Here is a 26957-nt window from a genome sequence, read left to right as displayed (position 1 = left end):
TGCACTCCAGCCTGAGTGACAGAACAAGACCCTGCCTCCCAAAATATAAGTTAACATTTGAATGAGCAAACATTGAAAAGATACAAAAATGTATTTAGTGTAAAAACTCCCTATATCAGGACCCCCCAAAACCCAGTTCTCCCTGACAAGTCATTATTATTACTAGCTTCTGGTGTCTTTTCCAGTGAGAATTCTTGTGTATGAAAGAAAATACATACAAAAATGTATACACACGTTCTTTCCTCTGCAACTTTTTTTTTTTTTTCCAAAAATGGTAGCAGATTAGAATGTTTTTTTCTGTTTTTTTCTCTCAATTTTCCCTTCCTTTATTTATTCATTTATTTGTTTGTTTTTTTGAGACAGTTTGACTCTGTCACCCAGGCTGGAGTGTAGTGGCACAGTCTCAGCTCACTGAAACCGCTGCCTCGAGGTAGGGATTCAAGTGATTCTCCTGCTTCGGCCACCCGAGTAGCTGGGATCACAGGCATGCCCCACCACACCCAGCTAATTTTTGCATTTTTTGTAGAGATGGGTTTTTGCTATGTTGGCCAGATTGGTCTTAAACTCCTGGCCTCAAGTGATCTGCCCACCTTGGCCTCCTAAGGTGCTGGGGTTACAGGTGTGCCTGGTGTACTAACCTAATGTTTTTTATGCTTGCAAATTGTACTAATCATCTTATGAATCACTGCAACAGAAATGCATATGTAAATTAAAATGTAAAACTATTTACATTTTCTGAGTTCATAAGGCTCAGAGTCTTAACATTTTTCTTTGGATTTTTATAATAATAGTATACATTGTAAAATTTTTGATAATTAGTAAAACTAAAAGTGTGACATTTTCATAGGAAGTCTTAAGCTTAGTGGGGCTTCCTCTCACTCCAGTTAGCTTAATGAATCCTTGAAATAATATACCTCATTGCTAGAATGAGACAGGTTTAGCTTTCATTCTGTTCCTCATATTTGATTTATATACATGTAGATTCTAACAAAATTTTAACATGTAAGTAAGTAGATCAGAATGGTGGAGTTTGACTTATGTATTCATTTACCAAATGTATTTTGAGCTCCTGCTGTGTACTGGACATTCTACTAAGTACTGGTGATGAGTGGTGAACAAAGCTACCGAAATCTCTGCCCTTAGAGCTTATAAGGGTCTCAGTTCTTTGTTCTTCTCAACTGTGTTTGAAAAAGCATATAGCAGTCATTGACAATAAAGGATTTTTAATGATTTAGCAGCTGACAATTCAATTAGGTCCTCTTTCAGTTTTGCTAGAAGCAGATAATTTGAAACCAGCAGACATGGAAGAGATTTAGGTTTTTTAACAAGTCATTAGGGTCCTTTGCGTTCTCGTTTTCTGAGAAGCAAAGTAAAAAGGTTTTACTGAGACCTAGCAAAAGATTAATTATACTTCTTACTATTCACCTATCCCTATAGGTGTATCAATTAGTGTTTTACCTGAGAAAGAGAACCAGATGGAGATTATGTATGTATATAAATATACAGATGCATATGTATGCATGTATACACATGTATGTATTATAAATACATATATATATGCTATATAAAATTTTCAACAGGTTTGTATACATATAAAGAGTTTTTTTTGCAAGGAACTGGCTTACATAATTGCTGGGGCTGGCTAGGCAAGTCTGAAATCCACAGATTTCAGTCTGTTAGGTGGACATTTCTTCAGGGAAGCTTTAGTTTCGCACTTAGGGCCTTTTACTGATTGGATGAGGCCCACCCTGATTATGGAGGCCAATCTTCTTAACTTCAAGTCAGCTGATGTTACTCATATCTACAAAATATTTTCATAACAATATCTAAATCAGATTTTGATTGAATAACTAGGTACTATAGTTTAGATAGTTTGACACATAAAACTATCATAGGCACCTTATTTCAACCAGTATACTCAAAGGTTTGGGAAAGTTGAGGTAATGAAGTAATGTTCATTAAAATATACCTTTGTATTTTAAATTTATATCCAGTAAATGTTTAACTCTTAGATCATGTACATACTTAAATATGTATTTAAATACATGATGCAAATTTTAATATAATTATAAACTATTTAAATATATTTTCATCTAATTGTTGGAACTGTGGATTTAATTTGTTCAGTTGTGGTAAATTAACACCAGTAACCTTAATGGCAGAGCCAGTCTTCCCTGACAAACCAGGCAGCTAAATAAATAACACTGACTTTCTGCCAGAAAGTCTGACTCCTTTTTTCCAATTTTAATAAATGAGTACTGTACATCTGTAAGGTAACCACCTCTTTTTGGATTTTTGTTTTTTTGAGACGGAGTCTTGCTCTTTCACCCAGGCTGGAGTGCAGTGGTGCCATCTCGGCTCACTGCAACCTCTGCCTCCCAGGTTCAAGCGATTCTCCTGCCTCAGCTTCTGGAGTAGTTGGGATTACAGGTATGTGCCACCATGCCCGGCTAATTTTTGTATTTTCAGTAGAGGCAAGTATCACCATGTTGCCCAGGCTGAAGTATGTATAGGACACAAAACCCTACTGTGAAACTTTTTGATATCTGGGTTAGAGGCTTCTCAGAGACCTGTATTGTATTTCTCTTTTGTCACCAATGGTCCCTTTGTTTGGTATCCTGGAGGTTTTTACTCCCCATGTTTCACCCAAGTTTTGCAGTAAGATTTAGGGTGATTGAGAGGTGATGCCTGTATATAAGAGAAGGGCAGTTGTGAGAAGTGGAAATGAGAAGAGATCAGTCTGATGCCTTGAGCTTGTGCTAGTTCTCAGGCAGATCAGTAGGAGCATGTGGGTGTTGATCTTAAACCTATGTTTCTGTGTACCCCTTAGAATGTCTTCTTATACACCCAAGAGACAGGTTCATCTTTTGAAGACTTTGGGTACACTATAGCCCTTTTCCTGCATGCTGTGGTTTGGATGTTGTGCCCTCCAAACTCATGTTGAGATTTGATCCCCAGTGTTGGAGGTGGGGCCTAATGGGAGATGGGCAGATCACGAGGTCAGGAGATACAGACCATCCTGGCCAACGTGGTGAAACCCCGTCTCTGCTAAAAATACAAAAATTAGCTGGGCGTGGTGGTGTGCACCTGTAATCCCAGCTACTCGGGAGGCTGAGGCAGGAGAATTGCTTGAACCTGGAAGGCGGAGATTGCAGTGAGCTGAGATCGCGCCATTGCACTCCAGCCTGGGCCACTGAGCGAAACCCCGTTTCAAAAAAATAAAAATAAAAAATAAATAAAATAAAAAGAAAAAAAGCTTATAGAATAAGGATATGATGAAAGAAAATATTTTTGTATAGCCGTTCAATGTGTTTGTGTTTTAAGTTGTTATTACAAGAGTCAAAAAGCTAAACAAAATTAAAAGGTTTATAAAGTCAAAAAGTTACAATAAATTGGGTTAATTTATTATTGAAGGAAAACGTTTCCATAAATCTCGTGTTGCCTAAGTGTACAGTGTTTACTAAGTCTATAGTGGTGTACAGGCCTTGATGTACTAGGCCTTCACATTCTCCCACCACTCACTCACTGACTCACTGGGTGTGGTGGCATGCACCTGTGGTCCCAGCTACTCGGGAGGTGTAGACAGGAGTATTGCTTGAGCCTGGGAGGTTGAGGCTGCAATGAGCTGTGTTTGCACCAGTGCACTCAAGCCTGGTGTACAGATGGAGACCCTGTCTCAAAAAAAATCATTTTCACTTTTTAAACTTTTTTATTAACAATGAAAACATAAACATATATATTAGCTTAGGCCTACACAGGGTCAGGATCATCAATATCACTGTCTTCTCAGTCCACATCTTGTCCCACTGGAAGGTCTTCAGGAACAGTAACACACATGGAGCTATCATCTTTGATAACAATTCTTTCTTTTGGAATACCTTCTGAAGGACCTGTCTGGGGCTGTTTTACAGTTAACCTTTTTTCCTCAATAAGTAGAAAGAATACACTCTAAGACAACAATAGGCCAGGTGCGGTGGCTCACGCCTGTAATCCCACCACTTGGGGAGGCTGAGGTGGGGGGATCAGTTGAGGTCAGGAGTTTGAGACCAGCCTGGCCAACATGGTGAAACCCTGTCTCTACTAAAAAATACAAAAGTTAGCTGGGTGTGGTGGCATGGGCCTGTAATCACAGCTACTTGGGAGGCTGAGGCAGGAGAATCGCTTGAACCCAGGAGGTGGTGGTTGCAGTGAGCTGAGATCATGTCACTGCACTCCAGCCTTGGCAACAGAGCAAGGCTCTGTCTCAAAAAAAAAAAAAATAATTAAATAAAATTAAAACAACAATAAAACATATAGTATATTGGCCAGGTGCAGTGGCTCACACCTGTAGTCTCAGCCCTTTGGGAGGCCGAGGCGGGCGGATCACTTGAGGTCAGGAGGTTGAGACCAGCCTGACCAACATCGTGCTACTGCACTCCAACCTGGGTGACAGAGCGAGACTCTGTGTCAAGAAAAAAATATAGTATAATAAATACATAAATCAGTAACATAGTCATTATCTATGTCAAGTGTTAGTACTGTACATAATTGTATGTGCTGTACATTTATTTGATGGGCAGTACAGTAGGTTTGTTTATACCAGTATCATCACAGACATGTGAGTAATGCTTTGTGCTGTGACATTACCACTATAGTGTCACTGGGCAGTTGGAGTTTTTCAGCTTCATTATAACCTTAAGGGACTGTTGTTCATATGTGTGGTTCGCTGTTGACTTAAATGTTATGTGGTGTGTGACTATATATGTCATTTAGTACTCGGAGGACTATGGCATCTATCTTTATTTATTTATTGAGATGGAGTCTTTATTTATTTATTTATTGAGATGGAGTTTTGCTCTGTACACTACAATGGAACCTGTGAATAGCCACTGCATTTCAGCAGCCTGGGCAACATAGCAAGACCCCATCTCTATAAAAAGTAAATGGTTATATGCATGTGATTTTGACAGATATTACCAAATTAATTGCCTTAGATATTGTTCCAATTTACACCTACCAGCAATGAATAAGTGCCCATTCCCTTACATTTTTACCAGCATAGGATTAAGTTTTTTTTTTGAGACGGAGTCTTCTTTTGTCACCCAGGCTAGAGTGCAGTGGCGTGATCTTGGCTCACTGCAACTTCCGCCTCTCAGGTTCAAGCGATTCTTCTACCCCAGCCTCACGAGTAGCTGGGATTACAGGCACACACCACCACGCCTGGCTAATTTTTGTATTTTTAGTGGAGATGGGGTTTCACCATGTTGGCCAGGCTGGTCTTGAACTCCTGACTTCAGATGATCCACCTGCCTTGGCCTCCCAAAGTGCTAGGAGGGAGCCATGTGGCAGGCCCTTTTTTTTTTTTTTAAAGACAGTCCCTAGGCTGGAGTGCAGTGGCATGATCTCAGCTCATAGCAACCTCTGCCTCCCGGGCTCAAGCAATTCTTATGCCTCAGCCTCCTGAGTAGCTGGAATTACAGGTGTGCACCACCATGCCTGGCTAATTTTTTGTGTTTTTAGTAGAGACAGGGTTTCACCATGTTGGCCAGGCTGGTCTCTAACTCCTGACCTCAGGTGATCCACCCAACTCGGACTCCCAAAGTGCCAGGATTACAGGTGTGAGCCACCGCACCAGGCCTAGGATTAAGTTTTTAAATCTTTACTAATCTTATAGATTAAAAATGGTGCCTTGGTTGGATTGTATCTTAAATTTCTTATGAGTGAAGTGGAACATCTTTTTATGTATATATATTTTTGAGACAGAGTCTCACACTGTCACCCAGGCTGGAGTCCAGTGGTGCGATCTCAGCTCACTGCAAGCTCTGCCTCCCGGGTTCACGCCATTCTCCTGCCTCAGCCTCCTGAGTAGCTGGGAATACAGGCACCTGCCACCACACCTGGCTAATTTTTTTGTATTTTTAATAGAGACGGGGTTTCACCGTGTTAGCCAGGATGGTCTCGATCTCCTGACCTCGTGATCTGCCTGCCTCGGCCTCCCAAAGTGCTGGTATTACAGACGTGAGCCACTGCGCCCAGCATCTTTTTATTTTTTTAAAAGGCCACATGTTTGTCCTTTTCTGTGAACTGTTTATATTCTTTGCCTATTTTGAGTTTAACTTTTGCTAAATTAATTTGTAGGGGGAAAAAATAAAAGAAACCTTTAGTTACTCCAATAAAGGAAGTAAAGCAGATATTCCTAATTGTAAACTGACGTGTTTAACCTTACATTTTACCGTGACTTCTTCTCCTATTAGAGCAAGGAAATACATGTCACTTAAATTTTCTTCTTTCTTTGTCCTCTACCTTCCCATGTTAAAGTAAACGGTATTTGGGTATATATATATTTTTTCAGATCACATAGGACTGGAAAAAACTTTAAAAATTATTATTGTAACTTTTTACTTAGTAACTTATGACTTAGTAAAAAGTTATAATAATGATTTAACAATAATAGTAAGAGCTAACACATAATACCAGACACTTACTCTAAATGCTTTTACATGAAAGTCCATTTTATTCTACATGTAAGTTAAGTCCATCTTACATTATATATGTCCTCATCTAAGTTTCTGAAAGCATCTGTCTGTGATTCATTCTGCCCATTTTTTTAAATCTTAATACTTCCAAGAGAAATACTAAAGAGAGAAGGGAAAATAAAAGAACAATAAAAGGTCATCCTGGCATTTGAAAAACTTTTTTTTATTTCTAATTTTATACTTTAGTCACAAATTGTATTAGGAATAAAGCTAAACATAGTTGATTTTTAAGATGTGTGTTGTATTTTCTTATAACATTTTACATTTTGAGAACATAGCCCATGGCTTTTTGTTTCTTAGTCTATGAAATGTGTAGGCACATAGACCTCAGTCAGCCTGCTAATCTCCTTTTGCAGCCAGGGCCCAACCAAGATACTGAGTCCTTACTCTGTCCTTGGGCACACTTGGTCCTTTCTAGCCAGCTGTTACCCCTTGATTGGAGTTGGCATAAAATCTATTTTTTATCACAGCATTAAAGTAATCAACTTTCATTTAAAAGGACGTTTTTCTCTTGCTATTTTATAGAGTTTTTTTTTTTTAAGTGACATTTTGTAACTGGCAGTTATGGCAAGTTTGTGTCTCATTAACCAGATTATTATCAACTGTAAATATTACAAAGGTTTATTATTTGACAAGTTAATTATGTTTTATGATATACATTTTCTTATTGATCTGGTCTTCTGAATGTTAATGGTTTATATTTTTTGTGGACAAAGCAAGTACTATATTAATACTTTAAAATTGATGTCACATTTCTTATTGATCATTAAATGAGGCATTCCAGCAATTAGATATTCTTAAGCTTTTTAGAAAGCCTTGTGTTAGCTTTACTTCGTAATTGTGTGGCTTAATTTGTGGTCTGGAAGAATACAGGCTCATGTTGTATGTTTTCATGTGACTAGTTGATTGAAAATCCTTAATTTTTTTTTTTTTTTTTGCTGTCTGTGGACTTACAGAATGAAAATCATTTTTATACTTGAAGTAGCTAATCTAAAATTTTCCACAAGTTATCTTTTTTTTTCTTTTTTTTTTTTTGGAGACGGGGTCTCACTCTGTCGCCCAGGCTGGAGTACAGTGGTGCGATCTTGGCTCACTGCAACCTCTGCCTCCCAGGTTCAAGCAATTCTCCTCCCTCAGCCTCCTGAGTAGCTGGGACAACAGGCGCACGCTGCATTGCCCGACAAATTATTTTTTTTTTGTATTTTAGTAGAGACGGGGTTTCACCTTGTTGCCCAGGCTAGTTTTGAACTCCTGAGCTCAGGCAATCCACCTGCCTTGGCCTCCCAAAGAATTGGGATTACAGGCGTGAGCCACTACACCTGGCCATCTTTTAAAAAAATTATTTTTTTTTTTTCCTGTATAAATGGGGTCTCACTGTGTTGCCCAGGCTGGTCTCAAAGTACTGGTTTCACGTCATGCTACTGCCTAAACCTCCCAAGGTGTTGGGATTACAGGCGTGAGCCACTGCACCTGGCCGACAAGTTATCTTTTTTTTTTTTTTTTTGAGACGGAGTCTTGCTCTGTTGCCCAGGCTGGAGTGCAGTGGTACCATCTCAGCTTACTGCAACCTCTGCCTCCCAGGCTCAACTGATCCTCCTGCTTCAGCCTCCTGGGTAGCTGGGACTACAGTTGTGTGCCATCGTGTCTGGTTAATTCTTGTATCCTTTTGTAGAGACAGGGTTTTGCCACATTGCCCAGGCTGGTCTTGAACTCCTGGGGTGAAGCGGTCTGCCCACTTTAGCCTCCCAAAGTGTTAGGATTACAGGCATGAGCCACTGCACCTGGCCAAGTTATCTTTTTTTAAAAAATCTTTTTATTGAAGTATAGTGTACATGTACTGAATTCCGGATCTTTTTGCTACTACTTCTACTTCTTTTCTTTTTTTTTTTGAGACGGAATCTCGCTTTGTTGCCCAGGCTGGAGTGCAGTGGCGTGATCTTGGCTCACTGCAACCTCCACCTTCCGGATTCAAGCGATTCTCCTGCCTCAGCCTCCTGAGTAGCTGGGACTATTGCCACCACACCCGGCTAATTTTTTGTATTTTTAGTAGAGATGGGGTTTCACTGTGTTAGTCAGGATGGTCTGCATCTCCTGACCTCATGATCCACCCACCTTGGCCTCCCAACGTGCTGGGATTACAGGTGTGAGCCACCGTGCCTGGCCTCCACTACTTCTATTTCTAACTAGTGCTTTTACTTTAGTATATTGCCTCTATATTTAGGTAGTCCAAAGTATTTTTAATTTAGCATTCCAAATTACAGAATTTTAGACCTGTGAGGACCTTGTACATAAGCTGTTTAAACCCTCTGTATTTTTTGGTTGAGTCCTTGGTTAGGTCTAAGGTCACCTAACTGGATTAGTATCCTGTCCTCTAAATGCTTCTTTTGTATGTTTTATTTACCTCCTTAAAATTTATTTTGGATAAGATAAATATACTGCATTTTATTATATGTTTGTATAATTTGGCGTTATGGGGCAGATAAATTAACGTTGTTGAGCCTTAATTCATCTTTACAAGGGACTCATTAATACTTTCTACCTTATTACCGTTCCTGTGTTGAGGGTTTTTGTAGCGATTAAATGAATAAAAGCCCCTACAAATCATAAGACATGCAGAAAACAGTAGCTTTGACTGGGCCCCCTCGAGGACTTTCACATTAACACAGAAGCCTTGACATACATGGGAAGTGGGTACCACTGGAGGCTTCTCTAGAGTTGTGCTAGTGGCATGCATTTTCAGTTGTCCCTTCCAGCCAGGAAGTTGGAAAATGGTCATCTGAAGCCTTAGTTCACTCTGCCCCTTTCTTGACACCTAGGAATGTGGAGAATGGTTGTGGCTGCTCTCCTTTTTAACTTCATTTGCTTGTGGTGACAGCTCAGGGCTCAGGAGGGTGGCTAATATCCCATGTCCTTTCAGTGTACCTCATGCCAGCTGCTTTCCTCAAGTTTTTCCTGAGCCAGTGTTGCCTCATGTCCATGTTTATAAGACTTCTATGAGTCTTTAAAACCACACATATTTTCATATTATGGGGATTTGTGCATCTTTCTAACATTATAAAAATAGTTGGCTAGCCAAACTTGCTTTACATTTAAGAGTAGTGGTACCGGGCACGGTGGCTCATGCCTGTAATCCCAGCACTTTGGGAGGCCAAGGCGGGCGGATCATGAGGTCAGGAGATGGAGACCATCCTGGCTAACACGGTGAAACCCCATCTCTACTAAAAAAAATACAAAAAATTAGCCGGGCGTGGTGGCGGGCGCCTGTAGTCCCAGCTACTCAGGAGGCTGAGGTAGGAGAATGGCGTGAACCTGGGAGGTGGAGGTTGCAGTGAGCCGAGATTGCGCCACTGCACTCCAGCCCGGGTGACAGTGTGAGACTCTGTCTCAAAAAAAAAAAAAACAAAAAAACTTGCTTATGGTTGTCTGTCTTTTCATATAAACAACTGTAAAGGGGAAAGGGCAACAGGATTATAAGAAATTTGTTAGTGAAGGCCTCCCAGAATGAAATGTACTATAGCAGATGGTTGCAGGAAGTGAAGTTATAATCCTTTACCCTCCAACTGATTCTTGTTTCCATTTTGTCCATGGTAGACTATTAATTTTCTGACTTTTGGTTTCCAAACTGGTTAAAGGTTTGAAAAAGGTTACATCCTATAGTATATATGGCCCATGTTTCTTTTCATTAATTATTATTTTTTTTTTGCATCCCCTTTCCCATTCAGGCCCATGTTTCTTTGTTTTGTTTTGAGACCGAGTCTCGCTCTGTCACCCAGGCTGGAGTGCAGTGATGTGATCTCCGCTCATTGCAACCTCTGCCTCCTGGGTTCAAGCGATTCTCGTGCCTCAGTCTCCTAGTAGCTGGGATTACAGGGACGCGCCACCATGCCTGGCTAATTTTTGTATTTTTAATAGAGATGGGGTTTCGCTATGTTGGCCAGGATGGTCTCCATCTCTTGATCTCACCATCTACCTGCCTTGGCCTCCCAAAGTGCTGGGATTAAGGTGTGAGTCACCATGCCTGACCCATTTTTTATTCTTATAAATCAACTTGAACTTTGTTCTGGGATGCATTTAAGTTGCTTGGAAACAGCCTGATGTTTGGTTGTTGCATCTATGATTTGTTAAGTGAGTGTGGAGCAGTGCTCAGCCTGGGGCTTAATTATTCCCTCTTACAGAGGCAAGACCTTTCAGTGTAGTCTATCCAATACACTGTGAACTGTAAGTTTTTCCAGTGTGGCTGTTTGTAAATAAATACTGCTCACAACACTGTGTAAGCACTGAACACTGCCTTGTCTGTTTTGTTGTTGTTGTTTTGAGGCAGGGTCTCCGTCAAGTGACCCTCTCGCTGGTGCGTGCCGCCACACAACTAACTTTCTAAGTTTTGTTTTGTAGAGATGAGGTGTTACTGTATTGCTCAGGCCAGTCTCGAACTTCCAGGCTCAAGGGATTCTCCCACCTCGGCCTCCTGAGTAGCTGGGATTACAGGTGCGCACCACCAAGCCCACCTAATTTTTTTTTTTTGAGACAGAGTCTTGCAGTGCTGCCCAGGCTGGAGCGCAGTGTTGCGATCTCAGCTCACTGCAACCTCTACCTTTCAGGTTCAAGTAATTCTCCTGCATCAGCCTCTGGAGTAGCTAGGATTTCAGGTGTGCACCACCACTGCCAGCTGTTTTTGTCTGACCCCATGGAGTCTTGCTCTGTTGCCCAGGCTGGAGTGCAGTGGCATGATCTTGGCTCACTGCAAACCTCCGCCTCCTGGGTTCAAGCAATTCTCCCACCTCAGCCTCCTGAGTAGCTGGGATTACAGCCACCCACCACCTTGCCCGGCTAATTTTTGTATTTTTAGTAGAGGCGGGGGTCTTGCCATGTTGGCCAGGCTGGTCTCGAACTCCTGACCTCAGGTGATCCACCCACCTTGGCCCCCCAAAGTGTTGGGATTACAGGCGTGAACCACTGCCCAGTCCTAATTTTTGTATTTTTTTGTAGAGATGGGGTTTCATCCTGTTGCCTAGGCTGGTCTGCATCTCCTGGGCTCAAGCTGTCCGCCTGCCTTGGCCTCCTAAAGTGCTGGGATTACAGGTGTGAGCCACCATACCCAGCCTTAGTTGTTGTTCTCTTATTACTGAACATTTGGCGCATTTCCAGTTTTTGGCTACTGCAAATAAAGCTGCTATGAACATTCATGTACAGGTCTTTTGGTGTACTTAAGCTCTCATTTCTCTTGGGTAATTACCTAGGGGAAACATTGTTGGTTCATGTGGTGGAAGAAACTTGTCACAGAAATTTTACTTCAGTAGATTTTGCCAAACAGATTCCCAAAGTGGTTGGACCAATTTTTCACTTCCTCTGTTAATGTATGAGAACTCCAGTTGGTCTATGTTCTTTCAGTCTTTTAAATTTTTAGCTATTATGGTACCATAAGTTTAATGCTTCATTTGGGTAATATGAGGGCTAGGGTGATCAAATTGTCCTCATTTGCTGGGGACTGAGGGGTTCTCTGAATGAGGGATTTTGAGCTTTAAAACTGGGAGACATTCCCTAATGAGGTTTTTAGTTGAGTTAGCAGGATGTGAAGGGAAAAGCAGTAAATTCCCTCAGTCAGACCAAGCCCAAGTACAGGTACCTGGGCTATCCTTATCCAGAGGAGTGTTCTCTAATTACCAAAGACAGGGGCCCAGCCATCCACCTCCTTTCCCTTCTGGTGTGCGTTCAAACTGATTTCTTCAGAGAAGCCTCTGCTGGCTCATCAAGCTACATGAATTTCCTCCTTCATGCTTCCAGAGTATGCCACGTAATTTTATAGTACTCACCAAATCTGAAGGTATATATTCTTGCCTGGAATCCAGGATGGACTGTAATTCAGGGTAGGACTTTTATGGCTTCCTCATAGATAGCCTCAGAACACGTTGTAGGCACACCAATAAATTTATTTATTTATTTTTTGCTGGAGGTAGGGTGGAAGGGAGGACACAAATCCTTTTTAAAACATGTGGCAAGGCAGATTGTTAGATATATAAGCCATGAAAGTTTAGTTTTTACCCCAATGGTGGTTGGTTGGAAGTTACTGAGGCCTTTTTATCAAAACGGGAGAAATAGAAATTGTGTTTTAGGAAGCTGCTTGCTGGGGTGTTAATGAATTAGAGGATGGATGGTGCTCTGTTGGTGCTAGATAATTTGGTTCTGATTCTTTGTTTTAAAATTGATAGCAAGTGAAAAATAGTACAGTGGCATGTTGAGACCATATAAAATTCCAGATGGACGTGGAATTTATTACAGTATTGGGCAGCTTTTGCCAGATGCAGTGTTCTTTTAATAAATGTAAAGCAGAAATAGCTTAAATTTCTCATGGAGTCCTGATTTGCTGTAGAATAGCTTATGAGTCCTTGTGTCTCACACTGTGAAAAAATTTCTGTGGTAAATTTCTTAAAGTCAGTAAAGTAAAAAATTCTTACTTAGCCAGTTTTTGGTTTTCATTTAATATATACTTTTAGGTAAGATTTCTTTTGCATTTAGTTCAGCAGTTCCTGAAATCCTTTCCAGGGGGGTCTATGAGGTCAACACAATTTTCTTTCTTTTTTTGAGACGGAGTCTGGCTGTGTCGCCCAGGCTGGAGTGCAGTGATGGCTCACTGCAAGCTCCGCCTCCCGGCTTCACGCCATTCTCCTGCCTCAGCCTCCCGAGTACCTGGGACTACAGGCGCCCACCATCTTGCCCGGCTAATTTTTCTGTTTTTAGTAGAGACGGGGCTTCACTGTGTTAGCCAGGATGGTCTTGATCTCCTGACCTTGTGATCCGCCCGCCTCGGTCTCCCAACGTGCTGGGATTACAGGCGTGAGCCACCGCACCCAGCCCCTTTTTTTTTTTTTTTTAAACAGAGTTTTGCTCTTGTCGCCCAGGCTGGAGTACAATGGCGTGATCTCGGCTTACTGTAACCTCCGTCTCCTGGGTTCAAGTGATTCTCCTGCCTGAGTCTCCAGAGTAGCTGGGATTACAGGCTCCCGCCACTACGCCCAGCTAATATTTTGTACTTTTAGTAGAGACGGGGTTTCACCATATTGGCCAGGTTGGTCTCAAACTCCTGACCTCAGGTGATCCGCCCGCCTCGGCCTCTCAAAGTGCTGGGATTACAGGCGTGAGCCACCGCGCCCAGCTTCAAGTGTAACTCTTAAGTTTAGTCTCCCATCCACTTTGTGTTAAATCTTGAAAGAAGAATTTTGAAAAGCACTGGAATGAAATGTGAAAAATAAAGCCCCCTTTACAGTAACTTATTGATGTTTATGTTGTGCAGTGTTTTATGCTGTAACTTTGTGAGTCTATCCTTGCTGCTGCTGAATTTAGTGTTGCCCGATAATTCTTACTTGGTCTGCTCTGCATGTTTCTTGAGGTTCACTTTTACCCCACAAGTAAAATAGGGTGGGTACAAAGATAAGTGACCTGTCATTGTTCTCAAGGGATGCAGTGAAATCAGTTAACTGTAGAGTAGAGCAAGGCATACTGTGAAGTACCTTAAGCGTATGTGGGTGCTGCTTTGTAGCAAAGAGGAGTCTCTTTTTTTTTTTTTTGAGACGGAGTCTCGCTCTGTCACCCTGGCTGGAGTGCAGTGGCGCTATCTCTGCTCACTGCAAGCTCCGCCTCCCAGGTTCAGGCCATTCTCCTGCCTCAGCCTCCCGAATAGCTGGGACTACAGGCGCTGGCAACCACGCCCGGCTAATTTTTTGTATTTTTAGTAGAGACGGGGTTTCACCATGTTAGCCAGGATGGTCTTGATCTCCTGACCTCGTGATCCGCCCGCCTTGGCCTCCCAAAGTGCTGGGATTACAGGCGTGAGCCACTGTGCCCGGCCCAACAAAGAGGAGTCTCCTGCTGGAGATTGGTGAGAGTCTCATGGATCAGACTCTGGCTCAGAGGCATTGTTCAACTTTATTTATTTATTTATTTTGAGATAGGGTCTTGCTGTATCGCCCAGGCTGGAGTGCAGTGGTGTGATCTTGGCTCACAGCACCTTCCACCTCCTGGGCTCAAGCGATCCTCCTACATCAGTCTCTGAGTAGCTGGGACCATGGGCTTGGCTAATTTTTGTATTTTTTGTAGAGATGTTTGGTCTTGAACTCCTGGGCTCAGGCGATCCGCTTGCCTCAGCCTCCCAAAGTGCTGGGATTGCAGGCATGAGCCATCACACCTGGCCTGTCCAACTTTAAATTTATCTTCTGAATTCTCTTTACTCTTCATCCACTCTAATAATCGATTTATCTCACACCGAGGTGGACAGATTGCTTGAGCTCAGGAGTTCGAGATCAGCCTGGGCAACATGATGAAACCCTGTCTCTACTAAAAATACAAAAATTAGCCAGGTGTGGTGGCACACACCTGTAATCCCAGCTACTCAGAAGGCTGAGGCAGGAGAATCACTTGAACCCGGGAGATGGAGGTTGCAGTGAGCCGAGATTGTGCCACTGCACTCTAGCCTGGGTGACAGAGCGAGACCCCGTCTAAAAAAAAATTATACAAATACGTAAATGAAATTTGAAATTTAACTGGTAAATTTTAAAAAGTGGTTTTCATTGGTGATCTGCATCATGAGAGATGCCGTTGTGGTGATTTTTGTCTTTGGTTAGGTTGGATTTCAGTGATTTTGGTCCTTTTCACGGTGAACAAAGGGATCGTGTAAGAATGTAAGATTTACTGTTACTGTTGTAGAGCTGGTTGCTGTTTTAGCTCTGTAGGGTATGTATTAGAATTCAGTTAGCTGTGTCTTATACAACAACAATTTGTCAAATCCTAATTAGGTAAAGAGTATAATTTTGCATGTGATGTTTTCTAGTGCTAATAGTGCCAATGCAGCAGTAACTTTATTGATCTTCCCTGGTGAAATGTTATTAGACCTGCAAGTAAATGGCCCTTTTAGTGCTATATTTCTCTTTGAGTAGTTCATTAAAAAGAACATCCAAAGAATTTTAAATTGCTTTATTCTTGCTTTGAGCTAGGTGAGTCTTTTTCTAAGTTACTGTTTAAGGTTCATTTTCAATTCAGTTTTAAAAGTTTGAAAGTAGAAAAGATCTGATACTTACTCCATTCATTACCCTCATGCTGTTCATAAAGAACTACTTCAACAAGGGCATTATATTTGATAAAATCCCTTCTGTGAGGCTGGGCGTGGTGGCTCATGCCTGTAATCCCAGCACTTTGGGAGGCCAAAGCAGGCAGATCACTTGAGCCCAGGAGTTCGAGACCAGCCTGGGCAACATGGTGTAACCCTGTCTCTACTAAAAATACATAAAATTAGCCAGGTGTGGTGATGTACGCCTGTAATCGTAGCTACTCTAGAGGCTAAGGCACGAGAATTGCTTGAACGTAGGTGGTGGAGGTTGCAGTGAGCTGAGATTACACCACTGCACTCCAGCCTGGGCGACAGAGCAAACTCTATCTCCGAAAAAAAAGTGAATTAATTTTTAAATTGATATGTAATACTTGTATATATTTTTGGGGTACCATCTGCCATTTTTAAGTTGGAGTTTTTCTTCCTTTGAGGCCCTGATAATTTTATGGTTATAGTTGAACTGACAAGATAAATGTTTATTTTTTTTTCTTTTTTTTGAGACGGAGTCTTGCTCTTTCACCCAGGCTGGTGTGAAGTGGTACGATCTTGGCTGACTGCAACCTCTACCCCCTGGGTTCAAGCAGTTCTCCTGCCTCAGCCTCCCGAGTAGCTGGGATTGCAGGCGCCCGCCACCGTGCCCGGCTAATTTTTGTATTTTCAGTAGAGATGGGGTTTCGCCATGTTGGCCAGGCTGGTCTCGAACTCCTGACCTCAGGTGATCCACCTGCCTCAGCTTCCCAAAGTGCTTAGGATTACAAGCATGAGCCACTGCACCTGGCAGATGTTTAAATTTAAAATTGATTAGTTTGAAGAAAATATTGAATGAAATGTTGATTTGATCTGTTTCAATATCCAAACAGATAATGTGCTCTGTACTAATAAATTCTTTGAATTTTATTTGTGTAGAAGAAATTGAGGAAGAATCTGAAACAACAGTTGAGGCTGACTTGACCGATAAGCAGAAACATCAGTTGAAACATAGGGAACTCTTTTTGTCACGCCAGTATGAATCTCTGCCCGCAACACATATCAGGTAAGAACTTTTTAGGAACTAAAGTACTCAGTACTACAGTGACCAAAAAACAAAAGACTTCTTTGAAGCGTTTTCCAGACTCTTCTCAGGATCTTGCTTAAACTACTTTGCTAAAGGCTTCATAATGGAATTTTAGGTTGGAAATTTATAATGTGTATTAGCATATTAAAGCCCCACAAAAGTTCTCCAGTAAAGTAACCATTTTAACTTTGTTTTAATACAGACTTTCCTGGCCAGGAGCAGTGGCTCACGCCTGTAATCCCAGCACTTTGGGAGGCTGAGGCGGGTGTATCATTTGAGGTCAGGAATTCGAGACCAGCCTGGCCAACACGGTGAAACCCCATCTCTACTAAAAATACAAAAAATTAGCTGGGCGTGGTGGTACGCACCTGTAATCCCAGTCACTCAGGAGGCTGAGGCAGGAGAATTGCTTGAATCGAGGAAGCAGAGGTTGCAGTGTGCTGACATCGTGCCACTACACTCCAGCCTGGATGACAGAGTGACACTCTGTCTTTAAAAACAAACGAAAAAAAACAATAAAACAAATGGCCTTTCCTGATTGATTTGAATATCTTTTCGGAATGGTACAGAAGAGTGTCCAGCAGACATCATTTTGGGAAATGCTAGTCTTCCAGGTTCTAAGAAAATTATATAGCCATTAGAAGCCAAAGGTTAGAACCTAAAATCTGCTTCCCAGGCAGGTGACTCTTGACCTTATAGGATATATATGGCTTTTTGTTTTCTTTTGCGGATCACTGGGATGAAAACTTTATATTCTTTATTATTCCTTAATAACACCTGATGTATGCATTGATAGCATACAAATGTAAAGAAAAAAGGTGACTGATTTGGGTGATATCTCTGGTTCTCTAACATGGACCACCCTTCCATTAATTAAATTCTTCTTCTACTGCAGAAAAAACAAAAAGTGAAAAAACCTAGCCCCTTATTTGTCATTTTGGCAGTTGTTGAGGAAAAATGGTGGTTTTCTATGATCTACTGGTGGTGATCAAATTTAAGATATCGTTGAGCTGTTTTTCATTGTAGTCTATAATCAGTGCATCTTAGAGGTATTACAAAATGTTTGAGCTCAAAAGATTCTTACCCTTGGTCAGGAAAGCTTCAAGAGGAATTGCTACTTACTCAGCCTTCCAGAGTGTGAGGCACAAATAGAGGGCACAGGTGAGCATAGGGTGTATGAAAGCAGCAGCTTGTGACCAGGGTAAGGATGTGTGAGAAAGTGCAGTGTTTTACTCCTCTTAGGTTAAAGAAATGCCTTCAACTTTTGTTCATAATCTGTAATCTGTATTTCTGTTTCTTTTGTCTACCTCTGCTTGTCATAATGGTCCTAAAAAAACTATATATATAGACATAAAATACATTATTTCTTTTCTTTTTTTTTTTTTTTTTTTTTGAGACAGAGTCTCGCTCTGTCACCCGGGCTGGAGTGCAGTGGCGCGATCTTGGCTCACTGCAACCTCCGCCTCCTGGGTTCAAGCAATTCTCCTGCCTCAGCCTCCCGAGTAGCTGGGATTACAGGCACATGCCACCATGCCCAGCTAATTTTTTGTATTTTCTTAGTAGAGACGGGGTTTCACCATGTTGGCCAGGCTGGTCTCGAACTCCTGACCTCGTGATCCACCCGCCTCAGCCTTCCAAAGTGTTGGGATTACAGGCGTGAGCCACCGTGCCCAGCTGAGGTTTGTAGACTTTCTAAAGCTCTGGTACTTAACACATACACACACACACACACACACACACGCACACACCCTTACACACATGCTCCAATTCCTGGTACCTTTGTGCACAACTCCTTTTTTATAGAAGTGGACCCAGAGATCTTCCATGGCAGGAAGTATGTGATAAAGATACTGGAATTTCTTTTTCTCCAAATATTTTCAGAAATAACGTGAGCCGCTCCGTCACCCCCATAGAAAACCTCATGTCATTGTTTTTATTTGGTTTTGTTTGTTTTTGTTTTCTAAATTGAGATGCAGTCTTTGGGAGGCCTAGGTGGGAGGAGGATTGCATGATGCCAGTAGTTTGAGCCCAGCATGGTCAATAGAGCAAGACCTTGTCTCTACCAAAAATATAAAAATGAGCTGAGCATGGTGGTGTGTGCCTGTGGTCCCAGCTAATTGGGAGGCTGAGGTGGGAGGATTGCTTAAGCCCAGAAGTTTGAGGCTGCTGTGAGCCACAGTTATACCATTGCACCCTAGCCTGGGGGACAGAGTGAGACCCTGTGTGAAATAAATAATAAATAGGTGAGATAGATAAATAGATAGATAGAGAGATATGGAGCTGGCTGTGTTGCCCAGGCTGGTCATGAGCCCCAGCAATCCTCTTGCCTCAGTCTTCTGAATGGTTGGGACTACAAGTGCATTCTGCTATGGCCTGCTATTTAGGATTTTTATTAGGGGACACTATGGTTAGATTTGCTAGGGTTAGTATATTCTGTATAACTTAAGTCATTTGCTGGAAAAGACAGTTAGGCCAGGTAATGTGGGAATAGTCTTTTTATTGACCAATAATGTTATTTCAAGAAAGAAAAATAGAGAGTAGGTGAATAATTTTTGTTCAAAGAGATGGAACATAAAAACGTATTTTGAGATTTTCTTAAAGTTGTGTGTGACTAATGATGCTAAAGAGCCATATGCACTTTTTATTGATTGACTGATTGTGCGGGATCCTGCTTTGTTGCCTAGGCTGGAGAGTAGTGGCATGATCATAGCTCCCTGCAGCCTTGAACTCCTGGGCTCAAGCGATCCTCCCACCTCATCCTCCCGAGTAGCTGGGACTACAGGCATGTGCCACCATGCCTGGCTAATTTTTTATATTTTTTGTAGAGTTGGTGTCTTGCCATGGTGGCCAGACTGGTCTCGAACTCTTGACCTAAAGTGATCTGCCCACGTTGACCTCCCAAAGTGCTGGGATTATAGGTGTGAGTCATGAGCATGGCCTCCATTTATTTAATTGGAAGACACTAGAATATAAAGATTAATTTTAAGTTTAAGAAGTTATGTGGGGCTGGGTGTGGTGGCTCACGCCTGTAGTCCCAGCACTTTGTGAGCCAAGGCAGGCGGATCACTTTAGGTCAGGAGTCTGAGACCAGCCTAGCCAACATGGCGAAACCTTGTCTCTACTAAAAATACAAAAATTAGCTGAGCATGGTGGCACATTCCTTTAATCCTAGCTACTCTGGAGGCTGAGGCAGAAGAATCATTTAAACCTGGGAGGTGAAGGTTGCAGTGAGCCAAGATCGCACTACTGTACTCCAGCCTGGGGAACAAGTGAGACTCTTGTCTCAAAAAATAAATAAATAAATAAATAATGAAAAAGAAGTTATGTGGCCAGTCTTAAGACTCTTGCCAGAACAAGAATCTGACAAATGGTTTTAAAAATGTATCTAAAAGACGCAAGTATATTTTTAATTTACTCTCCTGATAGCTTGGAATCTGTTTATAAGTAACGTTGGTTTCTTTTAACAGATTGCCTGGAATGGAAAAACTAGTGATGTGTTTTTTGTCTTCCATAAGGACTGAGAGAGTATATTAAAATATAATTATCAAGACACTTCTTTGTTGAACATAGAAATTACATAGTCTACATGATCGTTTAGTTACTGTTGAACACATTTCCTGAGTATATTCTAGCTTAGGGAGCTTAATAAGTGCTTGATAATTGAGACAAGGGACCTGGCTTATAAATTCAGTGAGTTTACCAGGTGGTAATTCCTTTGAATTACGATGAAGAGACATAGACATTTGGGGCTTTTTGTTTTTTTCCAAATTGAGAAGGAATAGGGCAGAGCCGAGTTTTCTCATTTTAGCTTTGTTTAGCCATCATTTTTAAACAGCTGAATGGGGTTGGGGCAGTCCCTGGCCAAGGCATGGAGCTGTGCTAACCAGCCCACATGCTGATGTAGAACAAGTGCACATTGGAGTGGTCTTGACATTTTGCTAATGTTGAAGCCATGCCTTATCTTTTTGGCTTTAAAAGGAGAAAATTATCAAAGCCCCATTGTTCTTTGGCAGCAAAGAGGGTAATTTGGTGAATACTGATGTTTTACTCTCAGGGACACTATCAAGTGCCCAGAATTTCCTTGGTGCTCTTTGGAACATAGAAGAAAACCTGACTGAGGCATTCTTGAGTTCCTTTTTAGTCTGTAAACTATAATATTCATGAGACGCTTAACGCTTCCCAAAGTGGCAGGGAGGAAACTCTTTGTTTCTTGTGATTCCACCGGAAGAGAGAGTGGACAGGACCCAGGACTTTACGGAGTAGAGTTAGTGATTCATCTCTTGTTTGTGAGATAGATAGGGCTTGAGTAGTGAGTATCCATTTGGGACATTTTTTTGGGGGGAAGTGAGAGGGGCAGCATGCTTCATTTATGCACACTGATTGAGGTCACTGAATAATAGATTATATGTTGCAAACATTATTAGGCACTATAAGCCTTGTTATGTCAGCTGCTAGATATCATAGGTATATATTTTACTGTATTCAATTCCAATATGTGTGTATGACTAATATCTTCATTAATAGATTTTCTTTTTTTTTTTTTTTTTGAGACAGAGTTTTGCTCTTGTTGCCCAGACTGGAGTGCAGTGGCATGATCTTGGCTCACCGAAACCTCTGCTTCCTGGGTTCAGGTGATTCTCTTGCCTCAGCCTCCCGAATAGCTGGGATTACAGGCATGCGCCAGCACACCCGGCTAATTTTGTATTTTTAGTACAGATGGGGTTTCTCCATGTTGGTCAGGCTAGTCTCAAACTCCTGACCTCAGGTTATCTGCCCGCCTCAGCCTCCCAAAGTGCTGGGATTACAGGCGTGAGCCAGTGCGCCCAGCCTGATAGATTTTCTTACTATAAATATTCAATAACTTTAAATTTGTATCATCTGACTTACAAATATCTTTTCATTGTGCATTCATTCATAAGTAGACTGAAAATTTGTAAATTTGAGATGGGCAACACAACTCCTCACAATTATGTAGCTATTTCTTTTATCTCATCTCTAAACCTACCCTTCCATTATCTGCTTTGTGATGCTCGGCCTGTTGTACTCATTATATTAATATATAACCCAGTCTTATATATAGCTCATGTGTAATATAGTGAATTTGGCTTTAAAATATTCTAATATTCAGCTGGGTGCAGTGGTTCATGCCTGTAATCCTAGCACTTTGAGAGGCCGAGGTGGGAGGATTACATGAGCCTAGTAGTTAAAGAGCAGCGTGGGCAACATTGGGACACCCTGTCTCTATAAATAATAAAAAAATTAGCATGGCATGGTAGCGTACGCCTGTGGTCCCAGAAGTACTTGGGAAGCTGAGGCAGGAGGATTGCTTGAGCCCAGGAGTTCAAGGCTATAGTGAGCCATGATTGTGACACTGTACTTTAGCCTGGGTGACAGAGCAAGACTCTGTCTTAAAAACAAAAAACAAAAAACCTAGGCTGGGCGCGGTGGCTCATGACTGTAATCCCAGCACTTCGGGAGGCCGAGGCAGGTGGATCACCTGAGATCAGGAGTTGAAGACCAGCCTGGCCAACGTGGCAAAACCCCATCTCTACTAAAAATACAAAAATTAGCTGGGCATGGTGGCACGTGCCTGTAATCCCAGCTCCTCTGGAGGCTGAGGCAGGAGAATTGCTTGACTTCATCTTAGATTATAAGGTTCTTGAAGATCTATTGTCTGTTTTTTTTTTTTTTTAATGTTTACTGTGGAACACTGTATCCAGTAGCCATTCAGGATTTGAACCTTGTATAGAGTTTACATTTAATTTTACTTTTATTTTTTATTTTTTTTGATGGAGTCTCGCTCTATCGCCTAGGCTGGAGTGCAGTGGCACGATCTCGGCTCACTGCAACCTCCGCCTCCCAGGTTCAAGCGATTCTCCTGCCTCTGCCTCCCGAATAGCTGGGACTACAGGCACGCGCCAGCATGCCCAGCTAATTTTTGTATTTTTAGTAGAGAGAGGGTTTCACCATGTTGGCCAAGATGGTCACGATCTCATGACCTCGTGATCCGCCCACCTCGGCCTCCCAAAGTGCTGGAATTACAGGCGTGAGCCACCGCGCCCGGCCAATTTTACTTTTATTCTTTAAGGAAATAAGTCACCACAGATATTTGAATAATCTCTTCTTTTTTTTTGTTTGAGACAGAGTCTTGCTCTGTCACCCAGGCTTGAGTGCGGTGGCGCAATCTTGGCTCACTGCAACCTCTGCCTCCCGGGTTCACGCCATTCTCCTGCCTCAATCTCCAGAGTAGCTGGGACTACAGGTGCCCGCCACCATGCCTGGCTAATTTTTTGTATTTTTAGTAGAGACAGGGTTTCACCATGTTCGCCAGGATGGTCTTGATTTCCTGACCTCTTGATCCGCCCACCTCAGCCTCCCAAAGTGCTGGGATTACAGGCATGAGCCACCGCGCCCGGCCATGCAGGCGTGAGCCACTGCACCTGGCCGCTAATAATCTCTTCTTTGTTTTTGTTTTTGAGGCATAGTTTCACTCTCGTCACCCAAGCTAGAGTGCAGTGGTGTGATCTCGGCTCACTGCAACTCTGCCTCCTGGGTTCATGCGATTCTCCCGCCTCAGCCTCCCAAGTAGCTGGGATTACAGACATGTGCCACCATGCCTGGCTAATATTTTTGTATTTTTAGTTGAGACGGGGTTTCACCATGTTGGCCAGGCTGGTCTCGAACTCCTGACTTCAGGTGATCTGCCTGCTTTGGCCTCCCAAAGTGCTGGGATTACAGGCGTGAGCCATTGCACACCTGGCGTAGGTGGTTCTATTTAGACTTCATTTTAGATTATAAGATTCTTGAAGATCTCTTGTCTTTTTTTTTTTTTTTTTTTTTTAATGTTTATTGTGGAACATTGTATCCAGTAGCCATTCAGGATTTGAACCTTATATAGAGTTTACATTTAATTTTACTTTTACTCTTTAAGGAAATAAGCCATTCACAGAAATTTGATTAATCTCCTCTTCTTCTTCTTTTTTTTTTTTTTTTTGAGACAGGGTCTCACTCTGTCACCCAGGCTGGAGTGTAGTGGCACAATCATGGCTCACTGCAGCCTAGTCCTCCCTGGCTCAGGTGATGCTCCCATCTTAGCCTCCTGAATAGCTAGGATTACAAGCTCACGCCACCATGCCTGGCTAATTTTTGTATTTTTTGTAGAGACGGGGTTTCGTCGTGTTGGCCAAGCTGGTCACAAACGATCGCTGCCTCCCAAAGTGTTGGGATTACAGGCGTGAGCCATCGTGCCTAGCTGAGTAATATCTTCTTCATTGCAATTGACTTTAAATGTAATTTTAGATTTCGTGCTTTTTCTTTTTTTTGCTGACACTCTGAGCAAGGGTGGCTTGTTCTGAGTCAACCTCGGACTTTTAAATGGAATACTAGACAGAGAATAGGAAAACTTTTTTGTATACTCATTATTTGTCGTGAAACAAAACCAATTTAAGAGCAATTTGCAGCAACCATGAGAAAGGGATAAATAGGAAAGGTTCTAGCCTGTAAGAATTATTTAGGAGAGAGAATACTATAGTTCTTATCTTAATATCCAGCATTGGAGGGAGAAATAGATACTCTTCTTGTCAGAGTATTAGTATAACCAGAAAGATCAGTCAAATTGCAATGTGTACATACCCTTTGAGCCAGCAATTCTGCTTTTAGGACTTGATCTTACAGAACTTCTCACACAAGTTTGTAGAAATATACATACTGATGTGTTCATTGTAGATTTGTTTTATTTTTTCTCTGAGTTTTCTTGCTGGGAAACAATTGTTTTAATATCAAAAAATGTTTTGATATAAAAAAAGCAAGCAAATTTTATCTATACTTTTCTATACTTCTAGTTTTCCTGAAATGAGTAGATAGATATATAATGGGAAAAGGTATTATTTTAAAATTTGCATGTTTGAGGCCGGGCATGGTGGCTTAAACCTGTAATCCCAGCACTTTGGGAGGTCACCAGCCTGACCAGCATGGTGAAACCCCATCTCTACTAAAAATACAAAATTAGCCGGGCCTGGTGGCGCATGCCTGTAATCTCAGCTACTAGGGAGGCTGAGGCAGGAGAATCGCTTGAACCCGGGAGGCGGACGTTGCAGTGAGCTGAGATTGTACCATTTCACTCCAGCCTGGGCAACAACAGTGCAACTCTGCCTCAAAAACATAAAAAATAAAAAATAAAAAAAATACATAAAATAAAATTTGCACATTTGGACATCAGATAGAGAAAATGCCACTTTACATCTATTTTTATTCCCTTCCTCGCTTGACAGTATGGCTGGTTCTGATGAAGGTAGCATTGACGGAAATCTGCTAAAAACAACTCCTTTTTTTTAAAAAAAAAAAATTTAGAGATGTGGTTTTGCTCTGTTGCCCAGGCTGTTGTGCAATGGAGTGATCATAGCTCACTATAGCCTCAAACTTCTGGGCTCAAGTGATCCTCCCACCTCGGCCTTCCAAGTAGCTGGGACTGCAAGTGCACACTACCATACCTGCGTAATGTAAAAAAAAAAATTTGTTGGAGAGAAGGTCTCACTATGTTGCCCAGGCTGGTCTTGAACACTTGGCCTCATGTAATCCTTCCACCCTGGCCTCCCACCATGAGTGAACCACCATGCTCTGCCCGGAAACAACTCTTAATCTTCCCTTTCCTAGTAGTAAAAATGTAGTCACGTTAACTGTCATTATCATTTGAGAACAGACCTTTTTCTAACTTAGGGGAACATATTTCAAATATTTTTGTTACAGAATGCTAATCCTTCAAGAATTCTGTCAATTTCCTCCCGGTAATGTATTATGAATATGTTCATTTTGCTGTTACTTCAGCATTAGCTGTATGTTAAAAATTTTAAATAAACTTATGTGTATTTTCTGGTCATAAAAACAATATAATTTATTGTTGACATGTAGAAAATATAGAAAAAGACACTACTACTCTCCTTATCTGTAATTTCGTTGCACAGAAGTACTACTGACATTTTGGTATATCATTAATGCATTTTTTTCTATTCTTTTTTGAAACAGAGTCTTGCTCTGTTGCCCAGGCTAGAGTGCAGTGGCGTGAACATAGCTCACTGTGGCCTCCACCTCATGGGCTCAAGTGATCCTCCTGCCTCATCCTCTTGAGTATCTGGGACTACAGGCATGTACCACTGTGCCTGGCTTATTAAAATAATTTTTTTGGTAGAGTTCAGGTCTAATATTATTGTCCAGGCTGGCCTCAAACACCTGTCCTAAAGTGATCCTCTTGCCTCGGCCTCCCAAAGTATTGGTATTACAGGTGTGAGCCAGTGAGCCTGGCTCATTTTTCTTTTCTGTAATAATTGTGTGTGTGCTCACTGCTGGATTTTGGCCACATCTGACTGACAGAGGAGCCTCATTACTTGCATTGGTAGCTGCCTGTCATGTTAAGTAATGCTTATTCTTCAGTGCAGCTGTTGTCATTTTTGCTTGTTCTAGCTTGGTTGGTTGGTTTTTAAATACGTGAGAAATAATGATTGCAAAATGAACAATGGAACAGCAAGAGGAGAGAGAACAGTTAAAGGCTGGGAAAATTCTATTGTTTAGTAGTTGATAGATGTGACTGATAAGTTTGATACAGATAAAGGAGCAGAATGGAAGTTGAGTAAGCAGAGTGGTGACTCAGAAAGAGCACTCATGAAAAAACTAACCCAGTATCACTGTTTTGGAATAGACAAAGATTTCTTAAGATTGTGAAGATACTCTCAAGTATATTCATCTAGATGCTTTACTGTTCCACTTTTTGTATCTTAGTCAATTTTACTCAGTGGGTATATGGTGTGAGGCCAGGTCAGTTAGGAAACTCAATTTAAAATGATATTTATATTATCCAGAAACATCAAATGAATCTAAAGAAAGATCTGTAAAACCTCTACATACAAACTAAAGTATTGCTGAAAGAATTAAAGAAAAGTTAAATAAATGCGGGATATATATTAACAATATTTGAGTTTCTCCCAAATTGACCCAGTGATTCAATATAGTTCCAAATAAAATCTCAGCAGGATTGTGTGTGTATGTATAAATTGAGAAGTTGATTCCAAAAAAGGGAAGGACTAACAACAATGAAAATAAGCATTTTTCAAATTATTATTTCTGTATGCCCAGATGTCCCCCAAGACTTTTTCTGAGGGTTTGTGAAATCAAGACTATTTTCATAACAGTAAGATGTTACTTACCTTTTTTCTGTGTTGATTTTGCCCTCCTGGTGCCGTAGCACAAATCAGTGGTACCAGGCCGAGCTAGTTAGTAGTTGTGTTCTAGAACGCTGTGC

The 26957-nt window shown here is 41.5% G+C and overlaps 1 protein-coding gene and 1 long non-coding RNA gene across 10 annotated transcripts in view; one reads left to right on the top strand and one right to left on the bottom strand.

Moving 5' to 3' along the window:
* Nucleotides 1-26957, top strand: part of MTA3 (metastasis associated 1 family member 3) — a 180495-nt gene that overhangs the window by 18818 nt on the left and 134720 nt on the right. For all 9 annotated transcript variants that reach the window (XR_010136144.1, XM_024241870.3, XM_024241869.3 and 6 more), the window contains 1 exon segment: nucleotides 16519-16645. Coding sequence is in view for 8 of the 9 variants with exons in the window: in XM_024241870.3 (XP_024097638.1) it covers nucleotides 16519-16645 (127 nt within the window). In the remaining variant the exon portion in view is untranslated.
* LOC129057553 (uncharacterized) lies at nucleotides 1585-26957 on the bottom strand. Its single transcript, XR_008522158.1, has 3 exons — nucleotides 26863-26957; nucleotides 24299-24422; nucleotides 1585-1801 (listed from the first exon to the last, which is right to left on the bottom strand). It is a non-coding gene; the product is annotated as an uncharacterized LOC129057553 (long non-coding RNA).

The sequence above is a fragment of the Pongo abelii genome, chromosome 12 (assembly GCF_028885655.2).
Source record: "Pongo abelii isolate AG06213 chromosome 12, NHGRI_mPonAbe1-v2.0_pri, whole genome shotgun sequence".
NCBI lineage: Eukaryota > Metazoa > Chordata > Mammalia > Primates > Hominidae > Pongo > Pongo abelii.
The sequence above is the reverse complement of the archived record's forward strand: the minus strand, read 5'-3'. Positions and strand labels throughout refer to the sequence as shown.